This window comes from Chiroxiphia lanceolata, chromosome 6 (genome assembly GCF_009829145.1).
Source record: "Chiroxiphia lanceolata isolate bChiLan1 chromosome 6, bChiLan1.pri, whole genome shotgun sequence".
In the NCBI taxonomy this organism is placed as follows: domain Eukaryota; kingdom Metazoa; phylum Chordata; class Aves; order Passeriformes; family Pipridae; genus Chiroxiphia; species Chiroxiphia lanceolata.
The window spans coordinates 49,076,045-49,102,348 of record NC_045642.1 but is presented as its reverse complement, the minus strand read 5'-3'; the positions used below and the strand labels follow the sequence as shown (position 1 = coordinate 49,102,348).

General features: G+C 37.8%; 1 protein-coding gene across 2 annotated transcripts; it reads right to left on the bottom strand.

Annotated features, from left to right (window-relative positions):
* Positions 1-540: 540 nt before the first annotated feature.
* Positions 541-18,978, bottom strand: GOLGA5 (golgin A5). 2 transcript variants are annotated; one of them, XM_032691543.1, is made up of 14 exons: positions 18,825-18,978; positions 17,635-18,250; positions 15,056-15,277; positions 13,813-14,032; positions 13,138-13,261; positions 12,145-12,348; positions 10,824-10,994; positions 10,172-10,300; positions 7,882-7,980; positions 6,072-6,297; positions 4,899-5,004; positions 3,534-3,597; positions 1,848-1,924; positions 541-776 (listed from the first exon to the last, which is right to left on the bottom strand). In XM_032691543.1, the coding sequence occupies exons 2-14, from the start codon at positions 18,197-18,199 to the stop codon at positions 773-775; spliced, it is 2,211 nt and encodes a 736-aa protein (XP_032547434.1). In that variant the 5' UTR covers positions 18,200-18,250; positions 18,825-18,978; the 3' UTR covers positions 541-772. The 2 variants fall into 2 exon arrangements, with proteins under 2 accessions (XP_032547434.1, XP_032547433.1); XM_032691542.1 differs by having other exon boundaries at positions 541-1,924; positions 18,825-18,977.
* Positions 18,979-26,304: the final 7,326 nt, after the last annotated feature.

Sequence of the window (26,304 nt, the reverse complement as noted above, 5' to 3'; positions counted from 1 at the left end):
TAGGCAAAAGTCAGCAGTTATCTTTTAGTAGCGCACCCCTGTGAAATTTATACCATAAAACCTGGAAGAAATGAAGAAAACAATACTAATCTATGATAAAGGGTTCTAGAAACACTCTAAGGGTTTCAGTAAGTTTCACCAAAAAAAGGTATTATCTGTGCATCCAAAAGCTGTTGTCCACATGCACAAAAAAAAAAAAAAGGAAGAAAAAAGAGAAAAACAGAGGAAGAAAGGAAGTAAGAATAGATATGCAGTTGGTGTGATGTCAGAAAAGCTGTAAGGGGTTTATACCACTAAGAATGTTCCCCCCAAAGTCACAATATACTGGGGTATCCCAAGATTTAGTGTTTTGGGGGCTTTTAGATGAAAAAACTGCATGTTGTAGAAAATGAGTGTGCAAAAGCCCTCTACCTGATCTCCTTCTATACCAATCAGCTCTCCCTGGTGTTCAAAAGTGGCTTCAGCATCAGAATTGAAAAAAAACCAGACAACAGGAACTAGGCAAAGTAAAGCAAATGTGACAGAGGGAAGGGACACAACTTATAATAAATGCTCTCCTTTATTACTCAGTTCATTAAAACATTTCAGTTTTCTCTGCAAGATCTGAATCAGAACAGCAATACAGTCATTTGTCTACTGTAACATTTCCAAAGGAGGCAGAGTGACAGACTTCATGGACAGGATCTAATGCTGAGTGTGTTCAGTCATATGAAAACGGAGCCATATCCTAAGAGCAAGAGTGACAAATTGCTTGTAGACATCTTTTCACTACTCAGCTGTGAGCACCACACAAGAAAACAAGAAATTTCTTAAGAAAGTGACCTTGTATGATTGTCTATTGATAATTCATAATTACAGAATGCCACAAGTCCAACAACAGAACTATTACAGTAGGTTTGGTATTTTGGGTTTTAAGAGAAATATTTGATGAGGTTTGTTTATTAGTATATTTGGTGAGTGTTTAGACATGAGAACTTTTTAATGTTTTGATAGATTTCATATAGAAATAGTTTTAATTAAGTACCCAAAGCTTTAGAAAATAAATGTTTCAATAAGATTTGATTAAGACATGTACTAATGAAAGAGGTATAAGAAAACGCAGTTAAAATATACAAATTTCAAGTGCAAAAAGAAACACCATTATTTCTCAAGCGTTTAAACCTCTTTCAAAACCACCTCTCTCCTTCTCTAAATAAAGCTAAAATACCACCTTTTAAATAGGCAGCCCCACTACTCAGTTGTAGGAAAGATATATCTATTGTACTAGAAGTACAAAGCTAAGAATGCATAATATTTTATTCTTAAACTTATTTACAAAAATATATTGCACCAATCCATTGTCCTTTTCCCAGTTTAACATATTAAGGAAAAGCCTGTTATTTACAAAGTTAAAAACAGAAGTGCAAAAGCAGACTGAAAGAAACCAGAAAGAAGTTTATTTGAATTGCTAAGTACAGTTTATTACCTGACCATAGCCCATATCCAGTATGACCTGAAATAATTTGTACCATATATATCTGTAATTTCAGAAATCCTTGCATTTCTTTGTAGGAGCAAGTCTTATCTTTCACTCTAACCACCAGATGGTCTACATAAAATATAAAGGCTAACCACAGCTTAACTTAACAGCTTTATTTCTCCAAGAAAGTTATGCTCTTTTAGGTAAGCTGAAAAAGCTACATAGTATTACATATGTATTTGAAAAGTAGAGATAAATCAGGCATGATGGTTTTCTGCCTTCCTAAACCCCACAAGAAAGGGTTTGCTGATATTTCAGGACTGATTATTCTAAAGACATTGCCAGTCCAAATCACATTAGCACAGCATATGGTCCTGTCTCAGTCTACCTGCCACTGGGACTGTCATGATGCATTTCTGGGGTGTAGGTAAGGAGAACAATCATAACCCAGAGATGAAGCAATGCCTGAGAAAAGAAAAGAAATAAAGTTAACACTGACAATCCTCACTCATAGCAGCAGTAAATATGAGAGCTCTCAGTGACAGCTAATAAAACTTGTTTTGTTGAAATATTTTGATTAAAATATTTTTCCCAATAATCAGCTACTCCTAAAAAAATCTGCATTTGAACAATGAAATGCCAAGTCAGATTCTGATGAAGCCACTTGCAGAAAGCTAAGGACTTTAAACAAGCAGCAAAAATAAAGCAGCCTGTTTTCCTACCAATTTGTGTCCTCTGGTTTCTCTTTTCTTCCATGCCCCAGTGACTCCAGATGTTCTCTCCAATATCCAGTCCCCAGCCAGCACATTATGTGATCTGCCTCGAGTGACTGGTAAGCCACTACTTCTGTGCCAACTGGCTGACATCAGACTGTGTAAGACAGCTGAGTTCTCCTATCCTTCTCCTTACCACAGACACTGACTTGAGGCATTTTTGTGAACTCTGTATGAATGTTCTCATTCAAATTTGGATGAAACTATCCAATTAGAATTGAAGAAGCTGCTTGAAGTGCAACAAGGAATACATAAGCCACACTTCCTTTAAAAAAAATATTTTAAAAAAATTCAAGTTACAGTAGTCATAGTCAAGGTTTGAGCTGAAAAAAGTGTAATTGCCACTGACTTCCCAATATACAGCCATCATCGAGTTTCCCTTCAGATTGCAGCTTAGGCAGCAAAAGTCTCCACTGTTTTGGTACAAAGCATTTTATTTATATATTTATAAGTTTAAGTGATGAAAGAGAGGTTAGGAATTAATCAGCCTGTTCCTTCCAGCACTTAAAAGAAGGGTAAGAGTTGCAATTGCAAGGGAAAATTGTAGTTTCCTTTGTTCCTTTGTCTGTCTCCTTTATATCATGAAATAGTGACAGCAGTTCTCAGAAACTCTGGTCAGCAACTCATTATGCCTTCTCAAGCAACGTGGGGTTTTTAACACGTCCTCAAACAGAAGAATATTTCCAAGCAAGGCAGATTGCACTTTCCACAGGTTCCTGCAGCTGACAGGCATCTGCCCTCCAGTGGAAAAGGGAGGCATTTCACTTCTATCAGTTGCCAGCCTGACAATTTTGCCTGTTGTAGGTGAGCAACTTTCCACTATTTAAGTCTATATTTCCACTGGTTAAGTCTGCCAAGAAAAACTTTTCTTGCTACTTTTTCAGCTACCAGAGAAGAGTGACCATTAGCCACCAAAAAAAAAAACCCTGCGAAGAGTCAAATATTACAAAAGCTCTAAGCAGATGTTGTTTTCCTAAATGCAGTGCATGCAGGTGTAGTGGGTTAACCTTGGCAACTGGTCATTATTATTCTGTATTTTAATACTAGAAATCAGCTTTTACAGTCCTTTAAATGATAGTTACATAAGTGTCCTTAAGACTGCTATACTAAGAATTCCTGGGAAAAAGTGAAAATTGGAAAGCAACATGACTCCAAAAAGCTGTTACATAAGTATTATTTAGTTCCATTTTACAAAAAAACCACACTGAATTGTTAATGATACAGCCTTTTGAACATCAGTCTGGCTATTCAAGACATATAAACTGGCTACAGAAATCTTGCCTTAAAGAAAGCTGACTCACCATGTAAATGATTACAAAGACTCTTGCTATGGGGTACCGCCTTAAGAAGATTCCCAGCCGAATGCTACACAGGTACAAGAGAAAACAAAATGCACAAGTTAACACTGAGCAATAAATTCCTGTTCCTGTCATCCCAGTCATCACAAAGTCAAACATGAGCAGATCTTACACACATAGCTTTGCTATGTCTTGAATTTTACTTCATGTACTCGGAAGATTAAGTGGAGTTAGAAAATTCAAATCATAAAACATTTTCTCCTAATTTTTTCTCTTACATGCAAGGCTCAGAGTTTTTGAAAAACCATTAGGACTCAAGAGGTGTACAGGCATTTTAAAACACACAAATATGCTCTATATTTGTCAAATTTCATTACCTGAAGAGCTGTCATGAATCTTTCAAAAAAATTTAAGCAACTGAAACCTTGGACGCCTTTGAAAAACCCGATACATCAAAGCAACTAAAAGCTTGGATTCCTTTGGAAAACACAATACATTACTACTATTCTTATAGTTCATTAGTTGAAAAGCTCTTGGGTTTTGCAAGGTTACTGCTACGGTGCTTCAAAGTAACTCCATTACAGGTGTGCACTGCTCACTGCTCAGTTCCATGTATGGAAGGGAATACAATACTGTCAAATGAAGTTCAGAATTGAAACATTACATAAAATAGGTCCCAATAATGGAAATCCTGATATCCTTCACAATGAATTCAAGTACCATGGATGCACAAAGGACTTTCTATTGAGGTATCTTGCTTTCAAAGGATTAAGTATTGCCTAATTTTGTTTTCTACTGGTATTTGGTTCAAGTTTTGTAGCAGACCTTTGCTCTGAATACTGACAACCTAACTGCTCAGAAAAAGGATAAAAACAAGTCTTTCACTGGATCCAGAATGACTTTCATTTATTAATTCCTCAAATAGATTATCTTTCAAGGTAAACAGCTACACTGGGTCAGAAACCAGTCTTGTCTTCATTACGATGCCTAAATAGGACTAAAAGAGTACAGATGATACTCCCCCTCTAATACACTCTTACAGTGTTTATCACAGACACAACTGTAAGTAAAAAACATAGAAGATGGTAATGAAAAAGGTTAGATGGTTTTGTACATAGTCTAGTGATCCTCTTGTATCTACTGGAGCGTTATTTAAATAACTGACTATAATTTGCAAAAGCCCAAGAATATTAACGTCACAGAAAAGCTCAAGTGAAGTAGGTCAACATTTAGTCATTTATACTATACTTTAGCTGCATTATTTTTAACTTTTACCTTCATAAGAGCAATACGAAAGAAAGTGTGTCACCTGAAAACTGTGAAAGGATTACAGCAACTACAGCACCCGTTCCCTCAGGACACTCTCACCTGAACTGGTCTATACTGCTCGCAGCTTTGCGGACTCTCCCATACATTCCTGCCACGCTGGTATCCATGTCACTGAACAGGACAGGAACATTACGCATACGAGCACCTATTTGAAAGGAAAAAAGCAAAAAAACCCCATTAGCTAAAGTGTTGCTTAAGAGAACAAACTGATAATGTATAACAAAGACATATAAAAGTAATATAAAAATAGTGATTGATCTGATTGCACTGTCGTCTTGCTGGGGGCAGAGAAGCATGTTTTGAGAATGGAATTCTCAAACTTACAATCAAGTCCAATGTTTCTTCAACTTAGTATTTTTTTTTTAAGTTCACTAGATTGGTATCTTGATATTCAATTCTATCAAGTAGTAGCTATTACTAGGTGTGTAAAATGATGGATTAGATACTATCACACTTTCTCAAATTTTTTTACTTCTCATACAGTAAAACTTTGATTAGCATTTCTGACACTAACTTGTATACTCAAAAATTTTTTACTTTATTTACATTTTTACTATATACCAACTTTACTAAAAACATCTGGTCAGTCATTTTACAGCTCTTAGTAATTGTCCCTTGCTTTTAAAATTTACTTAACATATATAAAAAATGACAAATTTTGAAAAGTAACATCTCAACACCATGAATCAACTGCTGAGGTTCTGCCAGAGATACAAGTCAGATAAACCAACCTCAACAGAACCACTGAATTTTAAGCTGCTTTTCAAGAAAAACAGAAAGCAAGGAGAAAATTAATTTCAACCAGACCTCTGATCAGTTCTGAAAAGGAAGTATCCCATTCTTGCTCCCAAGTCCTCTTTACAAGAGAATACTTAGATCCTGCTTCTGATATTCAGCTTAAGCCCCAAGAGACAGGTTTATCTGCACCTCTGACAGGACTGTTCCAGTAATGTCATAGCACTGAGAACTAAACATTACATTGGCTTTATTAAATTTACTTAAAGTCATTTAGACACAAAAAGGAGCTTCTAGTTAACTATTTTGTGTAATACTGGCTGTTGTAGACTATAGTTACTAAGGTCTCTAGCATAAGCAGCCTATTTTCAGCATTTATTTTTCCTTACAGATTCATTCAGGGAAAGGCATTAGGAAATATAAAAGCCTGAACTGCAAAAAAGACAAGGGTTTTAAATACTATATTTCCTTATTTACCTTCAGCACCATCAATGCCTGCCATATTAATGGAAGGTCCATTAGTACTAGTGCCTTGGATAGCCTTCAGCTGTTGCTCAAGTCGTTCCAGTTGATACACAAGTGAGTTTTTCTCTGTGCTCAGGCTCTCTAACATGGTTTGCTTCTGAATTAGTGTTTCTGTCAGCTGATGAAGCCGATTTTCTAATTCTGTCTGACTACTACTGCTTAGAGTCTTGTTTGTGAGCTAAAAAGCAAAGAAAAACAACAAAAAAAAAATCAGTCTAAGTTCAAAGTCTGACCAACTGACATATTACAAAACTCAATAACGATCTAAGCCTTCAAGAACCAAGTTACTCCACTGCAGAATTTTTTCAGGATAATGCTATCAAAACTATCAGTAATGAGCACAATAAATAGGAAACTTCATTTCAACAGTTGCTAAAACAAGATTTTACATGACACAACAAACGCTATGTAAAAATATATTTCTCTGTTATCCACCTCTAATCATGTGAATGTTTCTGTATAACCCTAAGTTTAATCATAAAATCAACACTATCCTTAGAGGTAGGCATGACAATAGCAAGCTAATCCAGTCTGGCTACTACACTTGCAACTTCAAATACGTAAAATGTTTTCAAGTGAGGAAGGAAAAACTCAGTACAGATGCAGAGAATCTGATGCCAATTTTACAGGAAAACTTGAATGAAATGGTGAAAATGCAGGATGTGCTGCAGAAGAATTGAGAAGCACTGAGGCAGAAACACGATCATACTAGCAAATAGAAACTGCAAGGACAGCAAATGGATCATGCATTTGACATGGATCACGTAATTCAATTTGCAGAAAATATTTAAAGCAAAGGGGAATCACCAGATCTGCCATATGTGCGATACTTCATCTACAGTCCTGAACCTCAGCCACTTATTGGCATCGTATACCACACAAGTAGAGCTTCAATGATGAAAAACAATCATCAGGAATGACAGATATCCAAAATACAAATTAGATACCTGCAACATGGCAGGTGCAGGTAGCCCTGAAGCCAGCATTACCAGACAAGTCTGCCAACATGCTCAAGAAATCTTTATCACAACACAACAATTTCCAAACCCTCTGACACTATAACTAACTGCACAGCTGACCATAGCTGACTCCAGACTATCAACTTCTCTACAAACAGACTACTTTTCATCATGCTAAGATATGCACAAAATGAGGCCTATGCCTTCATGTTGCTCAAGGAGACTGGGGGCTGACAAGTATCAGAAGGTGCCAAAAGGGATTAGACCAATTTAAGGAAAATAGGTCCATCAACATATCGGTGGGATTCAGTAGAGACTCATAACACTAACGTTCCCTAACAGAACTGCTGATGGTGAGCAGGTACAAGGGAGGGAAGGAAGTGTCCAAAACATGCTGGTCCCTAACTGCTACTGTCCAACACAGAGCAGTAGATGGATCACTGAGTTTGTAGGACATAACTTAGGTTCTTACCCCAGTTATAATGATCTTAGACGAAATTGTAACAACCTAATCAAACTCCAATGAGTTCTTTTAGTTTTCATAAAGAAGAATGTTGATCCAACATCACCCCATCAGGTCTAGTTGGGACAGAGGTTAATTACCACCCCCAAATATAAAAGCACATACAACTATAAATTAGGCTATTTACTCTAAGTGGTTCCCTTCTAGTCTGTATTGGAAACAAATACACTGTAATTCCCAAGTAGAACCTTTACGAGATTTTTCAGGACAGTTTAGTCATATAATAGTTCCCATCACTGTTTTTATAACTGAAGGTTATAAAATTATTTTCTACACACACCTGATTTCTGAGCTTCTGAATTTCTTCCTCTCTGTCTTTTATTCTGCTTTGCAAAGTATTCTTTGTTCGATACAATTCTTCTTCAGTATAATGGAGTTCCTATAAAATTCACCACAATTACAAATAAAAGATTTTATACGTATAAGTATGTTGAGTGACAATCTCTTATCTAGAGTTTCACAATGGAACACAAGGAAGCAATATGCTGTAATCAAATACAAACTGAAATTTAATCTTAGTTAAGTGTCTGACTAGAATAGGGGGAGTAGGGGGAAAGACAAAGCTGAGTATGAAGACACAACCTACAAGACCAATTAAATTCTTTCGTGGAGACTGACCTAATATAAATATTAATCCAGAGCAGTTTACTAAGAGTCACACAATTTCATTGGGACTACAGTTTATCTTCATTACCCTTTCACCATTTATTATGTTGCTATCTTGAAACTATGTCAATAATGCAACAATTACGACATACTTTGTGGGGAGTCTGTATTCCTAAAATAAACTCATTAATTCAAAATACCGCTTTTTAAAAGTATTTAAAAACCCTTGGTATATCTATCTATAATTCTGTATGACACACATCTTCCTTTAAGGTGCAGGATAAATTAACATAGCAGATCACAGAGTGTGCCAAGTTGGAAGGGACCCACAAGAATCACCAAGTCCAATTCCTGGCCCTGCACAGGACCATCCCCAAGAGTCACACCACATACTCGAGAGTATTGTTCAAACACTTCTTGAAATCTGTCAGTCTTGGTGATGTGACCACTTCCCTGGGGAGCCTGTTCCAGAGCCCAACCACCCTCTGGGTGAAGAATCTTTTTCTAATATCTAACCTAAAACTCCCCTGACACAACCTCAGGCCATTTTGTGAAAGGGGAAGGAATATTAGTAAGAAACAAATTACTGAAGAGAAATCTAATCATAAGTTTTGTTACTTCCATGATTTAGTGGCTATTTTAGCTCCCACTTAAAGACCTGTCATGCTTATCTTTTAAATTAAGACAGTCTTTAAATCACTGTCACTTCAGCTCTCAGTTGCTACAGAAAACAGATAATCTATTCTCCCTTTGGATCAGCAGGTGTACAAAAAATAACATCTCTCCTTATTTTCCACCTTCAGTTTCAGAAACCTTTTGGTAATAGTTAAAGGAACTCCCAGCCAGCACTGACCATAATTGCATTAAGTATCAACACAAACAATTACATTAAAAGCACATGTAAAGGTGTGTCATCAAAGGGAATACTTCAGTTTCTGCAATAACTGATAAGGTTTTTCTAATTCACCTCACTCTTTCTCTAGGTAGTATTGACTTAAAGCATATTTCTCAGAAGGGCAGGAGTAACAAAATACCATCTACCATCTGCTTTGACCTAATAAACATTAGCTATCCATCAAAAGCAGACCTCGACTTCTGCCTTTTAATTAGTTCAAGCTGCAAGCATCTCATTAAAATGTAATTTCTGGAAGAACAGATAATCCTCTAAGATAAATTGTTCCCAGTAGATACAGTGTACTCCTGCTTTCCTCATTATTAATTCTCTTTATATGAGCTTTTCCTTACAAAGAAATTTTTTAACAAGGTGCAAAGTATTTGCTCAATTCCTATTGAACAATAAGTTGTTCACATGAAAGATGAGTTTGTCTTTTTTCTGCCCTCTTTTTGCACAAAACTGGTTAAATCTAGGCTGAGTTTACTCAAAAAGATGACAAAATCTGAAGAAATTCATTAACATAATTTTATCAGCAAACTGTGTAATAACAGAGCAGTTTGGAAGTAACAACATCTAGATTTAGATTAGATCATGTGGATTAAAAAATAAAAATCTATAAACTTCCACAACAATGACATTATTTTATGAGTTAAAACTTATGTATTAATTGAGCATGGGAAGTTCCACAGTAACCACTTCCAGTATTTAGTTTCTTGATATAAATAATGTTGCAAGCGTTACTACATCCCTGTTGTTTGACTTTTTCCCTGCTGAATAAAATTTAAGATTCTGACCAATTCTGTGCACTTCCTAGGGTCCTGTTTATTCTTTACTACATCAGTGAAATCTCTGTTCATCAGGAGTATTCAGAAGGCCCTGACCATTGCTTGTCCTGGTTGTGCTTTCTTTGGCCTAGTGACATTCACCAAGCTTTTGCGGATTTCTCTGGAATACTAAAAAAAAATAACCCAAACACTGTATAAGCTACTCTCTTATTAAGCCAAATGCTTTGCTGATAACACCACATGGGGCCTAAAATAAGATCAATAAGCTTTCAAGAATTCCTTGCCTGTTTTTGCCGTTCTAGTTCAGCTTCTGCCTCTTGCTTGGCCATTTTATGTGCTGATATCTGCTCTTGTAGGTCTTGAAGCTGCTCTCTCACTGACTCAGCTTCACTTACCTGCTGCGTCTCCATATCCTGAAATGAATAGAAATGTAACCATTTCACTAACACTCAAACATTTCTGCAATCTGTCATAGGTAATGGGAAAAGAAAAAAAAGTGGTATACGCAATATTGCTTCAGAGGAAATGGAAGGTTGAGGGTGTATTGGATAAATGACATTTGTCATTTTATACAGAGTATTTTTACTAATACAGTAATAAAATAAATGCATTTTGTGAACATGAAAATCCTCCACTTCTTCCTTCCTACTGCCTACAGGCTAAAACTGTGCAAAGCAGGCTTTTGCACAGTTGCTGGGTTGAGCCTGTTATGCCAGCAGATGACTTGGATTACGTTGCTTCAAGGATTAGTAGCCCTTGCAGAAAAGGATATAGGTACAGAAACTGCCATGCTTGTTTGGAAAGAAATGCTTCTCTCAAAAGTAGTGAGGGAAGAAAGAAGATAAAAAATACTAGAAACAACAGACCCACAGTATACAAGAAAACAGTCCTTTGTCATAGCTAAGTACAAATACACGTGTACATAAGCATAGTTACCTGCAGCTCTGTTCTCATCTGTTGTATTTGCCCCAGTAGCTTTTGTATTTCTTCTCTCTGAGTGTCTCGCTCATGTCTCAGTTCTTCCAGTTCCATTGTGCTTGCTGTAGTGCTGTCCAGGCCTTCAATACCAGAGCCTTCTTTTAAGCTGTTTATCAACTTTTCTTTAGACTGAAATAATAAATCAATATATTAATTATAGCAGGATTTAAAAAGTATTCAACTAGAATATGCCAAAATTACTTTGGTCTAAAATTCTAATGTAGACATACAGTGAAGAACTGCTTTATCTGTTCTTTTAGCCAAGTTAATACACATTACACATTTGAAAATGAAAATCTTTCCCTACTGATAATTTTTCTGGTTCCCTGTACACCATGAGACTGGATTTACTGAAAGCATGTGTCCTCTAAGGAAGAGTACAGTTTTTCCCTTTAAAAATGCCTAGAATGTTGAATTTTGGCTCTTCAACTACCATAACAGAGAAGACATACGCTAACAGACACTAAAGACAGAACCGACCCCCTTTCAGTCTGTCCTTTCTCCTGTCAACAGAAGCCAGCTAAGAATCAAATACAGCAATAACTCTCTCAAGAAAGAGGATGAAGCATTTTATTCAGAGTTAGCTTGACATGGACTTGTGATTCAGGCTTTCCATATTTACTGAGGTGATTTAAAACCTGTCCTTGGACATTAGACTAAATTAGTTATTCTAAACAGAGATCTCCATCTTCAACATCTTGCTAACATTTAAAAACAAGACTCAAACCATCCATGTTTGGACTTGCTATCTCTGACAATTTAAGTAGTACGGAATTCTGCACAAAATACCTGATTTTGCCATTCATTATATAATGTTGATCACACACAACTTTCAGGACACAGAAAAGTATTTTCTCTGGTTACATGTAAGTATCCATTCTATGTTAGGCTTCAGCCTCAAGCAGAACAGAGTAATGTTCTTGAAACAGGAATATCAGGGCTGAAACAAATTTTAAGTTTCATCTATTTAACTATCTGCCTAACATTGGACTCTTGGATGCAGAACACACTGACAGATGTTGCACAATAAGTGCAACAGTTCACTTGCACTTTTCTTCAAGTTCAGAACCTGAACTGCCATTCCAATCCCATAACTCCATCTATAAATTTAAATTTACAAAATGCTAGCTGTTATTTATAGGTATCATTAGAGATATACCCCAAAACACATTACGGGTCACATAAAAAAATCCCCACAAATTAGATTATTTGAAGCATAACACCTTATAAAAAGTTAAAGCATGCAAATCAAACTGTATTTCTTCACAAAAATGCTTACTTGGAGAATGCGAGTAGCTTTCTGTTTATAGTCTGTCAGTTCCTGTTTTGCAGATTCCAGTTGGCTTTTAGTTACTTTGACTTGCTGCTGAAGCTCATCAGCTCGCCTCTTTTCATCTAAATACTTTCTCTCTGCTACAGTTATCCCTTCTGCCAAGTTCTGACGTTCTGCTTCCACTTTACTTAGACGAGCAGCAAACTCATTCTATTAGCAATAAAGAAACAATACTTTGTGTTTAAACACAGTCTCAACTTTAACCTAGAAAGGAAAAAAGAAAGTTTAAAAGCAACTACACAGGGCACACCACTTCATATCTACCACCTCCAATTTAAAGATGCATTAGTATTATGTCGAAAGAAATTCTGTTTGCTTAAGCAAGTAGTAAATGATGTCAGTAAAAATATGCATTTCTTTCCCTCACCAGAAATAGTGAGGGAATAACAATCTTCCTATTATTCACATTTGTTTAGCAAACAAAAAGCAAGTTTGCCCCTCAAAAAATATTATTAAATGTTGCCTGACACATTTTGTAGTACTTTAAAAAACACCAAAACAAACACTGATAAATATTTTCAAAGATGCTATTACATATAACAAAGGCCAAGTTAAGTGTGGAAAATAGTCTCTAGCAATGATGTATTCACATCTTTACACAGTAAAATTATGTAACAATAAGTTCCATAACAACATAGTATTGAAAAATAAACTGATTACTGATTTAATTTTAAAACATGTATTAACATTAGGAACATGAAAAAAACCAGTAAAAATTGTCAGCATGAATCTTCAAAAACTTTTACGCATGAAGCTTGCAAAGTAACATAGGTAGATCAGCATCACAAGGATACTTAGTGCAGCAGACAGCACATCCTTTCAAGCAATTAGTACCCTGAACAGGAACTGAAGTCAAAGAGAGGAGAGAGCACTTGGAACCCCACAGATCTGATCTCAAAAGTAGAGTCTTAAAAGTCTTCCTTACTCTTCATGTCTAACCTGCATTTGTTTGTAACTTTCTTGTTCTCGCTTGAGTGCGGAGTCTGCATCACGCAGCCTCTCCTGAAGAGTTTGAAGGGCTTGATTTTGTAAACTGCTGCCTTCACTGTGGTCTTGTATGATCCTGAAAGAGCAACAATATTAATTAAAAAAGAAGAAAGCTAGTGTGATTTTTCAGGTAGAAATATAACTTCCTGGTTTCCAGACCAGCTTTGAAAATTTACCCAGTAAATTACTGCATCTGGCTGACTACAGGTGTGAGGCCTGGAGTTAATGACTCACACACCTCCCTGACCTATATTCTGGAGTATACAATTGCTGATTCATATCCCAGCACTGAAATAAGTCAGAAAAATCTTCATGTTTGTGGATAACCAAGTGTATTTTTCAAGAAAAAGAAAAACTTCTTGAGACCTTCCAGTTCCAGCGTCTGACACAAACAAACACTTTTTACAAAATTAGTTTCAATAACCAACTGCCAACCCCCCAATTTTATACTCATTTGCCCTGTTCCCACTGCCAACTATGATAATAGCAGGCTCAGAGCAAACTTTAATCCTCATATTTCAAATCTTGTTACAATCCCTTTCCCATTAGCTTATTTTTTTCTTAAAGAGACTGAATTATCTACCTTGAATTTTCAAACTCATTACTATTTGCAGAATTACAAAGTACCGTGATTTTTCACTCTGCAGTGCTTCCAAAGCTTCTGTCCGAGCACTTAAGAGCTGATCAGCTTCTTGCAACCGCACTTTCAGCACAGCTAGTTGTGAATCTTTGGCACCAACAGCTTCTGTCAGATCATCGACTCGAGCTTGAAGTTCTCTAACCATCCTGTCACTCTTTGAATGATCAACATTCCACTTCTCGACCTTTTCGCGGGATTTGTTCAGTTCTACAAAATAAGAAGTTTCCTTGAAGTTTATAAAAGTAGGTATCACAAGGTCTTGTAAACAATCAGGATGCACATATCTCATTTCGTAAAGAAAAAATTAAGTACAACCAAGTTGAAGTAGAACTCAAAACTTATGAGCTACTAGGAGGTAACAAATGCCAGACTGGCTGTCAGAGCATGACCCATAAAATTTGGGAGATGATCTCAAAATAAATAGACACACATCCCACCTGCCCCACTCCTTGCAGTGGCCTACTGTCAAATATCCCTGTGCAAGAAGAAACCTCTGCATAAAGCATCTCATTTAACTCTATGTGACAGTAAGCTCAAACTAAATAACTGTAGAAAAATACACCAGTGTTGAAATAACGCCTGAATACTTACAAAGGCTTCTGTTTTTAATCAAACATCACACATCAAACTTCAATGAAAATTTAAATCATCTGTCTTATACAGTTACTGTGAAAAAAAATGTGGTCTCTGAGTTTTATGCCTAACAGCAGGAGTTTGCTGTATGTTTTATCATTTGTGTGATTTGTAGTCATATTTTTTATATTTTTCATTTCATTTGGCTTTGAAAAAGCTTGTGAGGTCATATTAAAAATACTAAAATTTATATTTTTATTGTCAGTTTCTAGGCATCAGATATTATAGCCTACAACAGCAGAAAGTAGTCAGATTTTGAAGCATTTAAAAGAATTTATTCATTTTAAAGTATTTTGCAATAACCACCAAAATGCAGAAAAAGTATTTTAATAGTGGTATTTGCTACCACTGCTTTAATATGACATAAGCTTTATAACTAACTTGAATGCATTATTTTAATCAACATTTGTTTTATCTTTGTAGTTAAACAAGCCTTTTAGTTTCTACCATTTTATTATTTTGAAACCAAGAATCATTTTACTTGGTAGGTCATACATGGAAATGTAACCAGTGAGATTTTATTATAAATACAAATAACAAAAAAATAGCATCATTTTCTAGTCCACTGGTGTTCTACTAATGTTACAATTGAAGTACCTTCTTGTGTTTCTTTGGACCTCTGTATTAATGAAGCCATTTCCTGATTTAACGATTGCACTTCATTTCGCAGCAGCTGGTTCTCCAGGCGCAGATTGGACAGCTCATGTGATTTCAAATCATCATTAGAGGAAAGGCTGGGATTAGTTACTGCACTTAGTGAAGAATCCTTCACGCCGTTCCCTTGTGCTCCCAGGCCAGAGTCTGAACTGTCTGGAGTTTCTGAATGGAGACATGCCAGTTAGAACTAATATACATATTTGTAAATGGCCTTTATATAAACAGTAACTCCATGTTCTACATCAACGGTTAAATAATAATCACCAAAATAGTTTATATTGAAATGGAATGTGGAGCTGCTTCTCACAAGGGACTTGCACAAAGCAGGACTATTACATATGTGCCATGCAGTGTTTTTGTTAATCCTGCAAGACAAGACAAGGAAGTTATAAAACTTCTTATTACATTAATGGCAAATTTAGGATTTCAAAACATTAACACTCTTTTTATATCTTTGCTATTCAGAAACATCCTCAGGAGCTGAAGAGTAACAGAAAATATTAAATACTCATAGCAACTAACTAGGGAAATTTTTGTACAAGCCCATTCTGGTTTTCCATTTAGATTCTGAGGATATAAATTTTATTTTAGAAGAGAACAATAAGGGAAATCCTGGCAGTATTCTGAATTACAGTCCCTTGCATGGAAGGAAGAACCAACAGTCTTTTCCTGTCATGCACAAACACACTGAGTGTCCTTGATTAACGCTGTGAAAGTTAAACATCCACTGCAAGAGCCTTGATTCCAGCATGCAGATATTTGGAAGCTTTGCATCAGTTTTAAGACAAAATGACACAGCACACAATGAACAAACAGCAGGTAATCCAAAAATATTACTTCTGAATTTAGTATGTCCCAAGGGAGTAACTGCCGAAAATCCAGGCGGACAGACTGGAACTAATGTCAATCAAGACTGCAGTTTAGTTGCCAAAACATTATTTACTTCACCTTGTGACTGCCAACCAAGCTGCCTCACCTTCCTTGTTACCACTGCAACAGCCCCTATAACCCCAAGCCTAGGGAAATGGGGCATGCCATGAATTCTGAATACCACCACACCCACAAGTAGCAGCAGTGACAGGAAGATTTTTTCCACATTTTCTCAACCCCCTTTCCTATTTGAACAATTCTAAGAAGTGCCATTATCTTCCCTTTGATTTATTTACACAGTTTCCAAATTATGAGACAATTCATCCTCATTTCTTTGTCTGGAAAACTCAATAGATTAATGAAGAAACAAATTAGCCATTTATAGCACAGATTAGATTATAACCGTGGCAACATACAAAGTATAATGTTAGTTGGTTTTGTCTATTAACAGATTCTATACTCAATAATTAAATGGCACAGATATCTGTACAATCAACTTTGAAAACAGCATGCTCAAACCCTATATTGTAACTGTGACTTTCTTATTTAGCACCTCCACAATGCAAACTGCTCAAAAATCCTCAGAAGAGAAGTCAATAGGCCACACTGAGCAAAATAAATATATTTCTTAAGCACCAATCAGCAAGGCCATATAGCCAGGTCTAACATATTTGAATTATTTATTATTAGCAGTAAACCTTACTGAAAAGTTACAGACCCAGAAATACAAAAATATTCACATCTTTGGAAATGATGCCTTTTTATGTCTAAAACTTTTCAAGCGTACTTAATGTAGTAAGTAAAAACCTGACATTTAATGGTTTACATGCTTAAAATACTGAATAAATAATGAAGTATTCTAACTACATTATTAAGAAATAATCCCTTCAATTTTCTAGAATAAACAACAACAAAGCAGCACAGCAGCAGAAGGACTGAGTATAGAATGGACAGTCTGACAGAGAATGCAAGTTCCTGACACTTCCCAGTCACACTCTCCTTTGTGTTGTTGATTTGGGAATAGCCCCATCTTTTTACCACCTGGCCTGGAGGCTCTTTCAGGCCTCTGGATTTAGACTGCAGTAATGAACTACTTCTGGCAATCCAAAGGCTTTACCTATTTAGCTCTCTCGTGCCTGCAGCTCTACAACAGCCTATGCACATCCAACTTTCCACTCCGCAGGACCAGGAAGTTTGTCAGCTCACCCTCACACCATGCCACGTGGTGCACTGGGCAGCAGCCAACACCATCTAGCCATGATCAAAGTCACTCACTCTCCTATGTGACAACAGCAGGTCAGGGCCCCTGAGTGACCAAACCAATGTAGCAGCACCTGTGCTTCTACATGGGGACATATGGGAGCTGATGCCAGGTCAGGTCACAGCACAGGGAGGTCAACGTGAGCAGTAGCAACGAGGCAGATCAAAAACACAAAAGATTTAGGTATTAATTATGCAGTTTGTGAAATTAGCATGGTTTCTAACATTATCCCAGTGATGAAAAAATGTGAAAGGCCCTGCTGTATCCCACACATTTGACATACCACTACCAATAAATGTTTCATGAAGTGACAATAAATCCATTACCTAGCCTTACCCTAGACATACTTGGGTTTTAAATATCTCTAGGTTCAAGACTATTTAACTACCATTGCCTTGGCTCCTGATGGAATTATCTTCATTAGTTTTTGCACTCTGTGTACTGGTAGATACAGAACTAATGCTTGAAGTCCGAGAGTGATTTTGAAGAACAGGTGCCTTGCTCTTCTCTTTTTTAGAGTCCATCCTTCCATTAGGTTCTTTCTCTGAACTGTTGAGAAAATCAAATAGCAACTCATCATCAGGTTCTGACTTTTTTCTTCTCACAAAATGCGAGGCAGCTCTGGGTGTGGAAACACTTTCTACTGGAGAAGCAGCCTCTGAGGACATCCTACGTGCTGGTTTAACATTTGCTGTTCCTGCCAGGATTGTGGCCTTCTGATGTTTAATGTTATCAGCTGCTGATGAGATGTAAGCTGCTTTGGATGATGTCTGATATTTCAGTTCTCCAGTATGCTGGTGCACTTCAGAATATTCATTGGCAGAGTTCAAATTCTTATTATCATAAACTGCACTGCTTGATGTATCTTTTTTGCTCAGAGCTGATGCAGCTCCTTGATCAACTCTGTTGAGTAGATCCTCTGCCTTTCCAGCGAGATCAACAAGCCAGGACATGATGGGTGTCTGTTGATAAACTCTGTACAATTAAAACTTTGGGACCATATGCTGCAAAAGACATAGAATGATTATAAATCAGACTAGCGTTGCTAGGACAAGATGTGTGGGTTACCTAAACAACTGTTGTGTTAATCTATTAGTGCTGTAGTTATTTTAAAGCCTTACTCCTACTCGTTTAGTTATCTTGCTATTATGGTAACTGATGGAAATATGGTAACTGATGTCTGAGAAAAAACAGACAAAACCAAGGTTTTTAAACCAAAGCTTTAAAAACAAAAAATCAGACCCCTGCACCCGTTTTGAGCATCAGCACTCGCTACGGAATATCATCACACTAACAGAAAACAACTAAGCCTTACATGTTTGGCCGGCAGACTCCCAACCTGGCTCAGACAGAGGGGCTCCTCTCCCACAAACTGCGCAGCCCCTCCCGCGACCCCGCCACGGCGGGCAGCTGCGCGGGCCTGTGACACCACCATATCCCAGCCCCCTGGAAAGGCCCCTTCACTCCAGGACTGAATTCAGGACGGGCCGCTTCCCCTCCGACGCCCCTCTCCTTCAGCCGCGCTTGTCCCCGGGCCTCCCCCCTCTCAGGAGCGGCCTCAGCACAGCCCTGCCTCACCTCCTCCCAGCGCGGGGGCCCGAGCGGAGCCGTGAGGGGCGGCGGGGCAGCGTCAGTCACGGCGGGGCCGCGGGCCGAGCCGAGCGGACCGGATCCATCGGATCCATCTTTTCCGGCAGACGTGGCCGCCTTTCCGGGAGGGGGGCGGAGCGCGCAGGCGCACTCCGCGTTGACAGCCCAAGCCCCGCCCCTCCCACCGGGCGGGGGGCGGGGCCGTCCGGCCCCGGTGGGAGGGGCGGGGCTTGACGCGGCCGCCATGTCTCGCTTGTCTCCTTCTATCCAGATGTAGATGAAAAATTAGACTCTCTGTACAAAGCCTTTAGGTCCCTATTCGTATTCAAAGTAGAAGCAATTTTTAGCTATAATTTACGCACATTAATTTTTCCTATTACAGCTGTCATTGTAAGGAGATTTAAATGACAAAGCTGGCAAATATCTGCCAGAATAACTATATCACAGCAAGATTAAATCACTTCCACAAAACTCATTGCAAGAAAACAACTGGGGCTTCAAGTTTGATTTTTTTTTTTAATTAAAAAAAGGACAGGTTTTGCAATTTACAAAATTATTTCTTTTTTAAAATTACCATTTCCCACTGAGGTGATTCACAGATTTTTTGTTGTTCATGAAGGGATGTTAGGTAGCACAGGCAAAACAGATACATAGTCACATTACTTGTACTTAGAAAGTTAATTAATCTCTTCTCTAAATATGCTGAATTAGAGCTTTGGCAGTTAGTTGCTATAATAAAATGTGCTGGAAAACATAAAAATTGCACAATATAGCAACAAAAAATAAATATTGGTCATGTTATGGTAATTCAACCTTCTTTTTCATATGTGTTATGATATTATTACACCACTACATATCTGGACTAAGGTCTTTGCTTCATGCAGTATATTGAAATTATACCAAATATCAAGGATTGGAAAACAATTTGATGGTCACTGGATGAGTTGCCACTTAAACTTTTATTCATTCTCAGCATTCAGTATGTGACCTCATGCCACTCATCAGTTAAACGCATCACTGAATAAAATGGTGTGAACTTGCCCCATAAATTTTTATGACTGTTGTCTATGTCTTTTCCTGACTCTGCATGGGCAGAGAAATTGGTTACTGCAGAAAAACCTAAGGTGAAATAGCTCTGTGCTATCTGCTCATGTTCCTGCATGTTCCGTGGAAAATGAGGGTACACAGGGTACATAGCTTCTTCCTTTAGCTACCTTGCATGACCTCACCTACACTCCCAAGCAAGCCTACCCTCGAGCTGTCACGTTAGCCCATGATATGCAATTGCCTCTGAGGTAAGTGGTGTTATTGTCTTCACATTCCAGGTACAGCGAGGAGGTACAACTGAGGTACAGCGAGGAGGAACTGAAGAGGAAATCCTCTTTCATAACTGAACAGAGCAAAGCAGGTTTGGTCTAGTCACAATGTACAAACTTTGGGGATGGATCATGTTCAGTGCTAATGAACTTTTAAGAGAATTTTAATCACCAGCCTTCAAAATACTTCTGATCTGTAACTTGTCCAGATGTGACTGAAGTTATGTAACTTGTCCAGATGTGACTGGCCTCCCATAAACATAGCAAAAAGTCACAGCTGTGATTTGAACATAATAATTCTTCTTGGCTAGATTAGTGCATCTGTGCCAGTCAAAGCACAAATCCCTCTCTGAAAGTGGCCAACTGCAGGTGACTAGGGAAGGTATAATAACAGGACACAAGGTATCTCTCAGCTTCATTCTCCCTAGGATTTTGACTCAGGGACTTGCAAAGTCAGAGGTGGTATCAGCATTTAAAAGGCCTTCAAAGAGTTTTTTTTTCTTTTTATTTCTTTAATAATTAATAGACCTTTTCATAGTATACAGATGCAAGAACATCTCAGCTAGAGAATTGGTAAACAGAGACACAATTCTGTTTCCTTTTGCTGAAACACACCCCCCTCTTTTGTTTTTCTCAGTATCACAGAATGATTTATAAACTGCAAATTATTAGAAAGCAAAACTTCCATAAACATCTAGCATGGAAAAATGTTAGGATGAACTGACAGGAGTTTGAGGGAGCCTTTTAAAAGAGCTACATTTTAGCACAAAATGGTGAAAATCCTTAACTCTACCTAGCGACTGTAATTGTGGGTTCATGAGCACACAAGGTGCAATGGACCCAGACTAGAACACATAACCAACGTATAGCTGGGATATTTTAAGTTAGACCACTGCTCATTCACACCCTGGAAATGTTGCTCTGTCTCCACTGTTGCATTCTCACTTTTGTGTCAAAATGAAAGACACAAAGTTTGGCTGTGCTTGTATTCCTTCTACAGTACACTCAACTGTATTATACACACACACATGCATTCTTTCAATCTTTCTGTTGTTTCTGCTTTTCTCTCCTTTTGTTACTCCTACTCTTTTCCTGTAACAAATCACAATGAAACTTTTTTCTGCACTGTCCTCACTACCTTATTTCCTTTCTCCATACACAAATGACAGAATTAACATATTATTCTTCTAACAAGAAACAAAGCCAGCACTCCTAGACCCTGCCATCAAAGTTATCACACAACCATCACACTTATAAAAGTTAGGAGATCAAAAGTGTCTAGTGACATTTTAAAAATAGCAACCTGGAGAATACAAAGTCTGGAGAGTAAAATGCCATTTGAGGATTTGGGGGTTTATTTGCATTCAGCCACATGCCTTTCTTCATGCATTTTCACAACATCAAGATATTCAGAATAATTTTCTAAAAGTGTAGAGGTTTACCTCAAATAAGAGGATGCAACTGGATGCAAAGAATAATGTGAGTGCTGTGTGGAAGGTCTTCACTGGGCCAGTTTGGCGACTTCCTGGCTTACATGTGAATTACATGGATTAATCCTGGAGCTCTAAATGTATCGATTGCCTGGGCAAGCCTGAATCTAATATGGAGAGAAGTGTGTTTTAACCAACAGAGAGAGAAAAGAGCATTCTTCCTGGCAGTGGCAATGGGTAATTCAACAGTTTGGAATCTGAGTGCACGTATCCACAGTGATACTGCAAACATATCATGTATTTAGACATTAATTGTGTGCAGGGAAAAAATCATTATCAAGGGGATGCATTATCAAGGGGATGTGTGCAGTGAGGTTTAGGAAGTACGTCAGTCAGATATGAGGGTTCCCACGACTGTCTGGGGTGAACTAAAAAGACAACAGAAGTCAAGTTCAGAGATGTACATGCTTCATAACTGGCTTCCCCCCCCCCAGTTTTCAGTGCATATTCTATAGGTATGAAAATGTTGATAAACTAGACTTGAAATAAATAACATCATTAAGCATACTGCTGGCCATTAACTTATTTCACAATTTTTAAAATACATTCTCCATTTCATAGTCACACAGGTGATTTGGAAGTTGCTGTTCATAAGGACGTGTTTATCATCTTTTAACCTTTAGACTTCTTCCCCTTTTTCCTAATCCCTGTTTGTTTTTTTTAGCACACATTGTCATTCCCTTGAACTTCCTGATCATATGGATATTTGAGGCTATCACCTCACACCTACTTTATTCAACATCAAACCTATGTTTTTTGCTATACAACTCACCTGATTACACTTGACAACTACTTGCCTACTCCATTACAAAGGTAGAAAGGTGTCATCTGCAGAAGAGATGCACAAAGGAATAGAAGTAATTTTCATGTTTTCTGTAGGATGAAAATTAAAACCTAACCTGAATGCATCTAACTTTTCTGATGAGCCTTTTCTTAGCTCTCCGTGCAAGTGTATGTTCAAGGAAGTGTTCCTTGGTTTGTAACCAATGCTGTTATATATGTGTATGTAGTGACCAGGAAGTCTTGCTCTTAAACTTTCTGCCATACTTATTCAAACTTCTCCAGATGCAAATATAAAACTGTTATGTGCAGACAGATCCTAGATCAGGATGCCTCTAGGCTCTGTCTTCAACATATGTATCTGTATGTGTTCCTATTCCACTACCTTTGACATAGGTCAGGGTAGAAGTATATGCCCCAAATTCTTTGCACCAAATTACTTCCACCATAAAGAAAAATTACCAGGTGCATTTCAGTCATAACTTTACTCTTCCACTGAGCACATCAGGACTGCAAATGCTCCCTTTTCAAATACATGGAAATCAGTGATTTGCTTTTCCTGGCATCCTTTCATACTTTTGTTTATTTAATTATTGGACCAGAAATGGACACAAAATCTCATAGAGTAAACCTCAACTCCTCCTTTCCTAGCACAGCTCTGCCTGGAGAATCGACCTGCTAGAAATATTATATTTCCCAGGAGATTTTTTTCCCCATAAGGCCCAGAGGAAAAAGGAACAACAAAAAATACCTAATGTCTTTTAGTCTTGCAGGAAACTGTGTTTGTGTGGCCACGTTTATAGGCTTCAGTACCAAGGACCTCGTGTCAGTGCTTTAGTACCTTATAATTAAAGCTGAAGAAAGCAAGTACAAAGCTGTAGGGATACGATTTTCCCTCACTCCTTCTCACAATGTATGTGTATATATTCCCCAAGTGATGTAAGTGAAATAAATATCTCAATCCCTCTTCCTCCCAGGCTTGTTTAATTTCAGTTTATCTCCATGATGACATGCCTGACATTAACTCTCTTTCTTTCAGAATTAAGGTCACTTTATGTAAGTCTCCTCTGATTTCCTCTCAAAATAAAGATGAATATTTTTTCCCCTTTAATCATTTGATAGCTAAGATCACCCTGTTATTCATCTATTCATTTTGCTAAAATGAGAATTAAATCTTCCTTTGTTTCAAATATACGGGATAACCATTTCTGTTGTTTGCCTTTACAAGGCAGCTAGTTATGCTAGTTTGACAAATCTAATCTCATTGCTGGTGAAGATGTGGAAAGACCAGGCTCAGCACATTGTTTCATTTACCTTAAATCTCTTCCACTCTGTACCTTAAGTATTAGCTTTTTTTCCCCAGAATTTCTTATTTTGTTTCACTATTAGTTATCAAGTTAATGCAACTACAAAGAACCAGAATTTGTTAAAATGTTTAAAATAGGCTAAGGAAGTTTAAAATGTACACACCTTAAAAAAGCTTGATTCATGATTCCAGTCGATTTTCTCCTAGCTAAAAATTGGCCTTGACTCATTTTAAAAAAACTACTGATCTAGCCAGCTGCTCTTAAAGGAAAGTGTAGGTGCAGTCCAGAATAGCTTCCTCTACATTTTTAGAAGTATCTTTTCTGCCAGATTAAAAGCAAAATCAGTGACTTTTCAGTCTAAATTTTGTCAGCTGTTAAGTTAGTGGCATGAAACCACAACTACCCATAATAAAACATCTCCAGAGTTGTGCCAGAAATATGGAAAATCTTTGGGGGAAACCTGTATGTTACCAGAACTACTACCACCATGCCAGCACTCCCAAGCCAGACTGGTGTCAGGAACGTCAGATGCAGGAGTTAGTATCCTCTCAGAGCACTCTTAGCAAAACAGAATTGGAGCTAAACTACCCACATGGCAGCCTTCTGGTCTGTAGGATTTCCCATCCCTGGCTGGTAAAAGCTCTCTATTAAGAAAGAACCTACCTTATCTGCAGTTTTGAAGTTTCACATCTGAGGTGGTTTTTTTTTGGTTCTCATTTGGCCAACACTTTCATAGTTTGTTGGCGTCTCAGTTATCATTTGTAGCATGTGGCTTCGGTGGGTTGGTGGAAATGCCTTCCACAGAGAAGAAGTTTTGTTATGAGACATATGGGTGGTGGCTACTTTTGCTTTTTAGCACTGTCAGAGCAAGAGCAAAATATTTCATAGAATCATAGAATAGCTTGTGTTGGAAGGGACCTTAAAGATCATCTATTTCCAGTCCCCCTGCCATGGGCAGAGACACCTTCCACTAGACCAGTTTGCTCAAAACCCCATCCATTCTGGGCTTGAACACTTCCAGGGATGGGGCATCCACAGCTTCTCTGGGCAACTTGTTCCAGAGCCTCACCACTCTCACAGTAAAAAATTTTTTTGTAATACCTAATCTCAACCTGCTCTCTTTTTAAAGTCATTCCCCCTTGTCCTACCACTACCCATCCATGTAAAAAGTCTGTCTCCCTGCTCTCCTGTAGCCCCCTTTAGGTAATGGAGGGCTGCTATAAGCAGCTATAAGGAGCCTTGTCTTCTGCTGGCTGAACAACATTTCACTTCATTTCATTTCATTTCAGTTTCATAAATCCATTGTGGTTTTACTTGCTTATGTGCTCTTCTCTTTTAAAAACGATTGTAAGTACTTTTGTTTACATAGTCATAAAATGATTGTTTGTGTGATGGACAAAACATTATTTGTTTCATTTCTTCTCTTCCATAGTAGCAGCAGTCACAAGGATGATGCTGGATTCCTGCTGCAGATCTAGCTGTTTCTGTCTGAGCCCCACAGCTTGATCTCTGCTTACTTCAGTCTATATACCCGGTAGCAACACCACTAATCTCTCTCCCTTAGGCAAATTTCCCAGCTTTCTGAGACCATGAAAGAAATAATTGAATTCAGTAGTGAAAATCTGAGAATTACTCAAGTGTGTTTTGTACCTGCCTGATACATTTTGACAGAGATGTAGGATTCCTGTAGCAGTTTTCCCCTCTATTATTTCTCACAGAAAGGAACATCCTGCTGATGTTTCATTAATGTAGAATTTATAGACAGGTTATTTGGCAATGATAGTATTAGACTTCTTAGAAGTGACAGCTGACACAAGGTATACTTGCCTCATGTAGCCCAGCTATGAGAAATGGTATGAAAAACACCTTTGGACTTGGATGATGGGTCAGCAGTACTTTGAAGTGATATTCGATATCTTTTAGGGCAGGAGGGTAATAAAACATAAGCATAATCCACTTGGCTGCTAAGCTCAAGTTAAATGAGGTGTAAGGCTTGTTTTTCTCCTGCTGGATAATCAGCGTGATGGTCTTGGTCAGTTCAAAAAGGTAATTTCTGAATTGACCAGGGTTCTAACAGCTTTATTGTGTCAGGAGGTACGTCAGGTTGCTGGGCATGCTGACTTCCAGAAAAGTACTGATGATTAACCTGTAATGACCTTTTACATTTATGATCCTAAGTAAAGCAGAGTTGGTGCAAATAATGCAAATGGCAGAGTCAGAACAAAACTGTGACTTTCTGCAGACATTCAAAAACAGTTGGTTGGTCACAAAATGCAAAGTTAGTTGTTGTGGATTTTTTGCTGATATGCAAGTTTTGTTCACAGTGGGCAATGAGGAAGCTGGTGTGCTTGTTTTTATGTGGTTTATTAGGCAAAAAAGCATGTGCCTCTTTTGCCTTTTGCAATCGGATATGTCTGTCACGTATTGACCTCATAAGCCACCAGCGTGCCTGTAGCAAATGTGGATAGTGCCTTCCCAAATCTTCGTTCGCGAAGCCTAGCCATGATGATGTGCCTCTACTTTTCAAAAGGGATCTTTGCTTCTCCTTCTCATTAAAAACGGAGAAGACTTTACG

What these genes read in the sequence shown, in the direction of transcription:
- GOLGA5 (XM_032691543.1), bottom strand. Translation starts at nt 18,199, where the DNA reads ATGTCCTGGCTTGTTGATCTCGCTGGAAAGGCAGAGGATCTACTCAAC. An exon ending in CATCAGGAGCCAAGGCAATG is followed by an intron (nt 15,278 to 17,634) that starts GTAGTTAAATAG and finishes GTCTCCATTCAG; the next exon opens with AAACTCCAGACAGTTCAGAC. An exon ending in AGGCATTGATGGTGCTGAAG is followed by an intron (nt 5,005 to 6,071) that starts GTAAATAAGGAA and finishes CCTTTCAAATAG; the next exon opens with GTGCTCGTATGCGTAATGTT.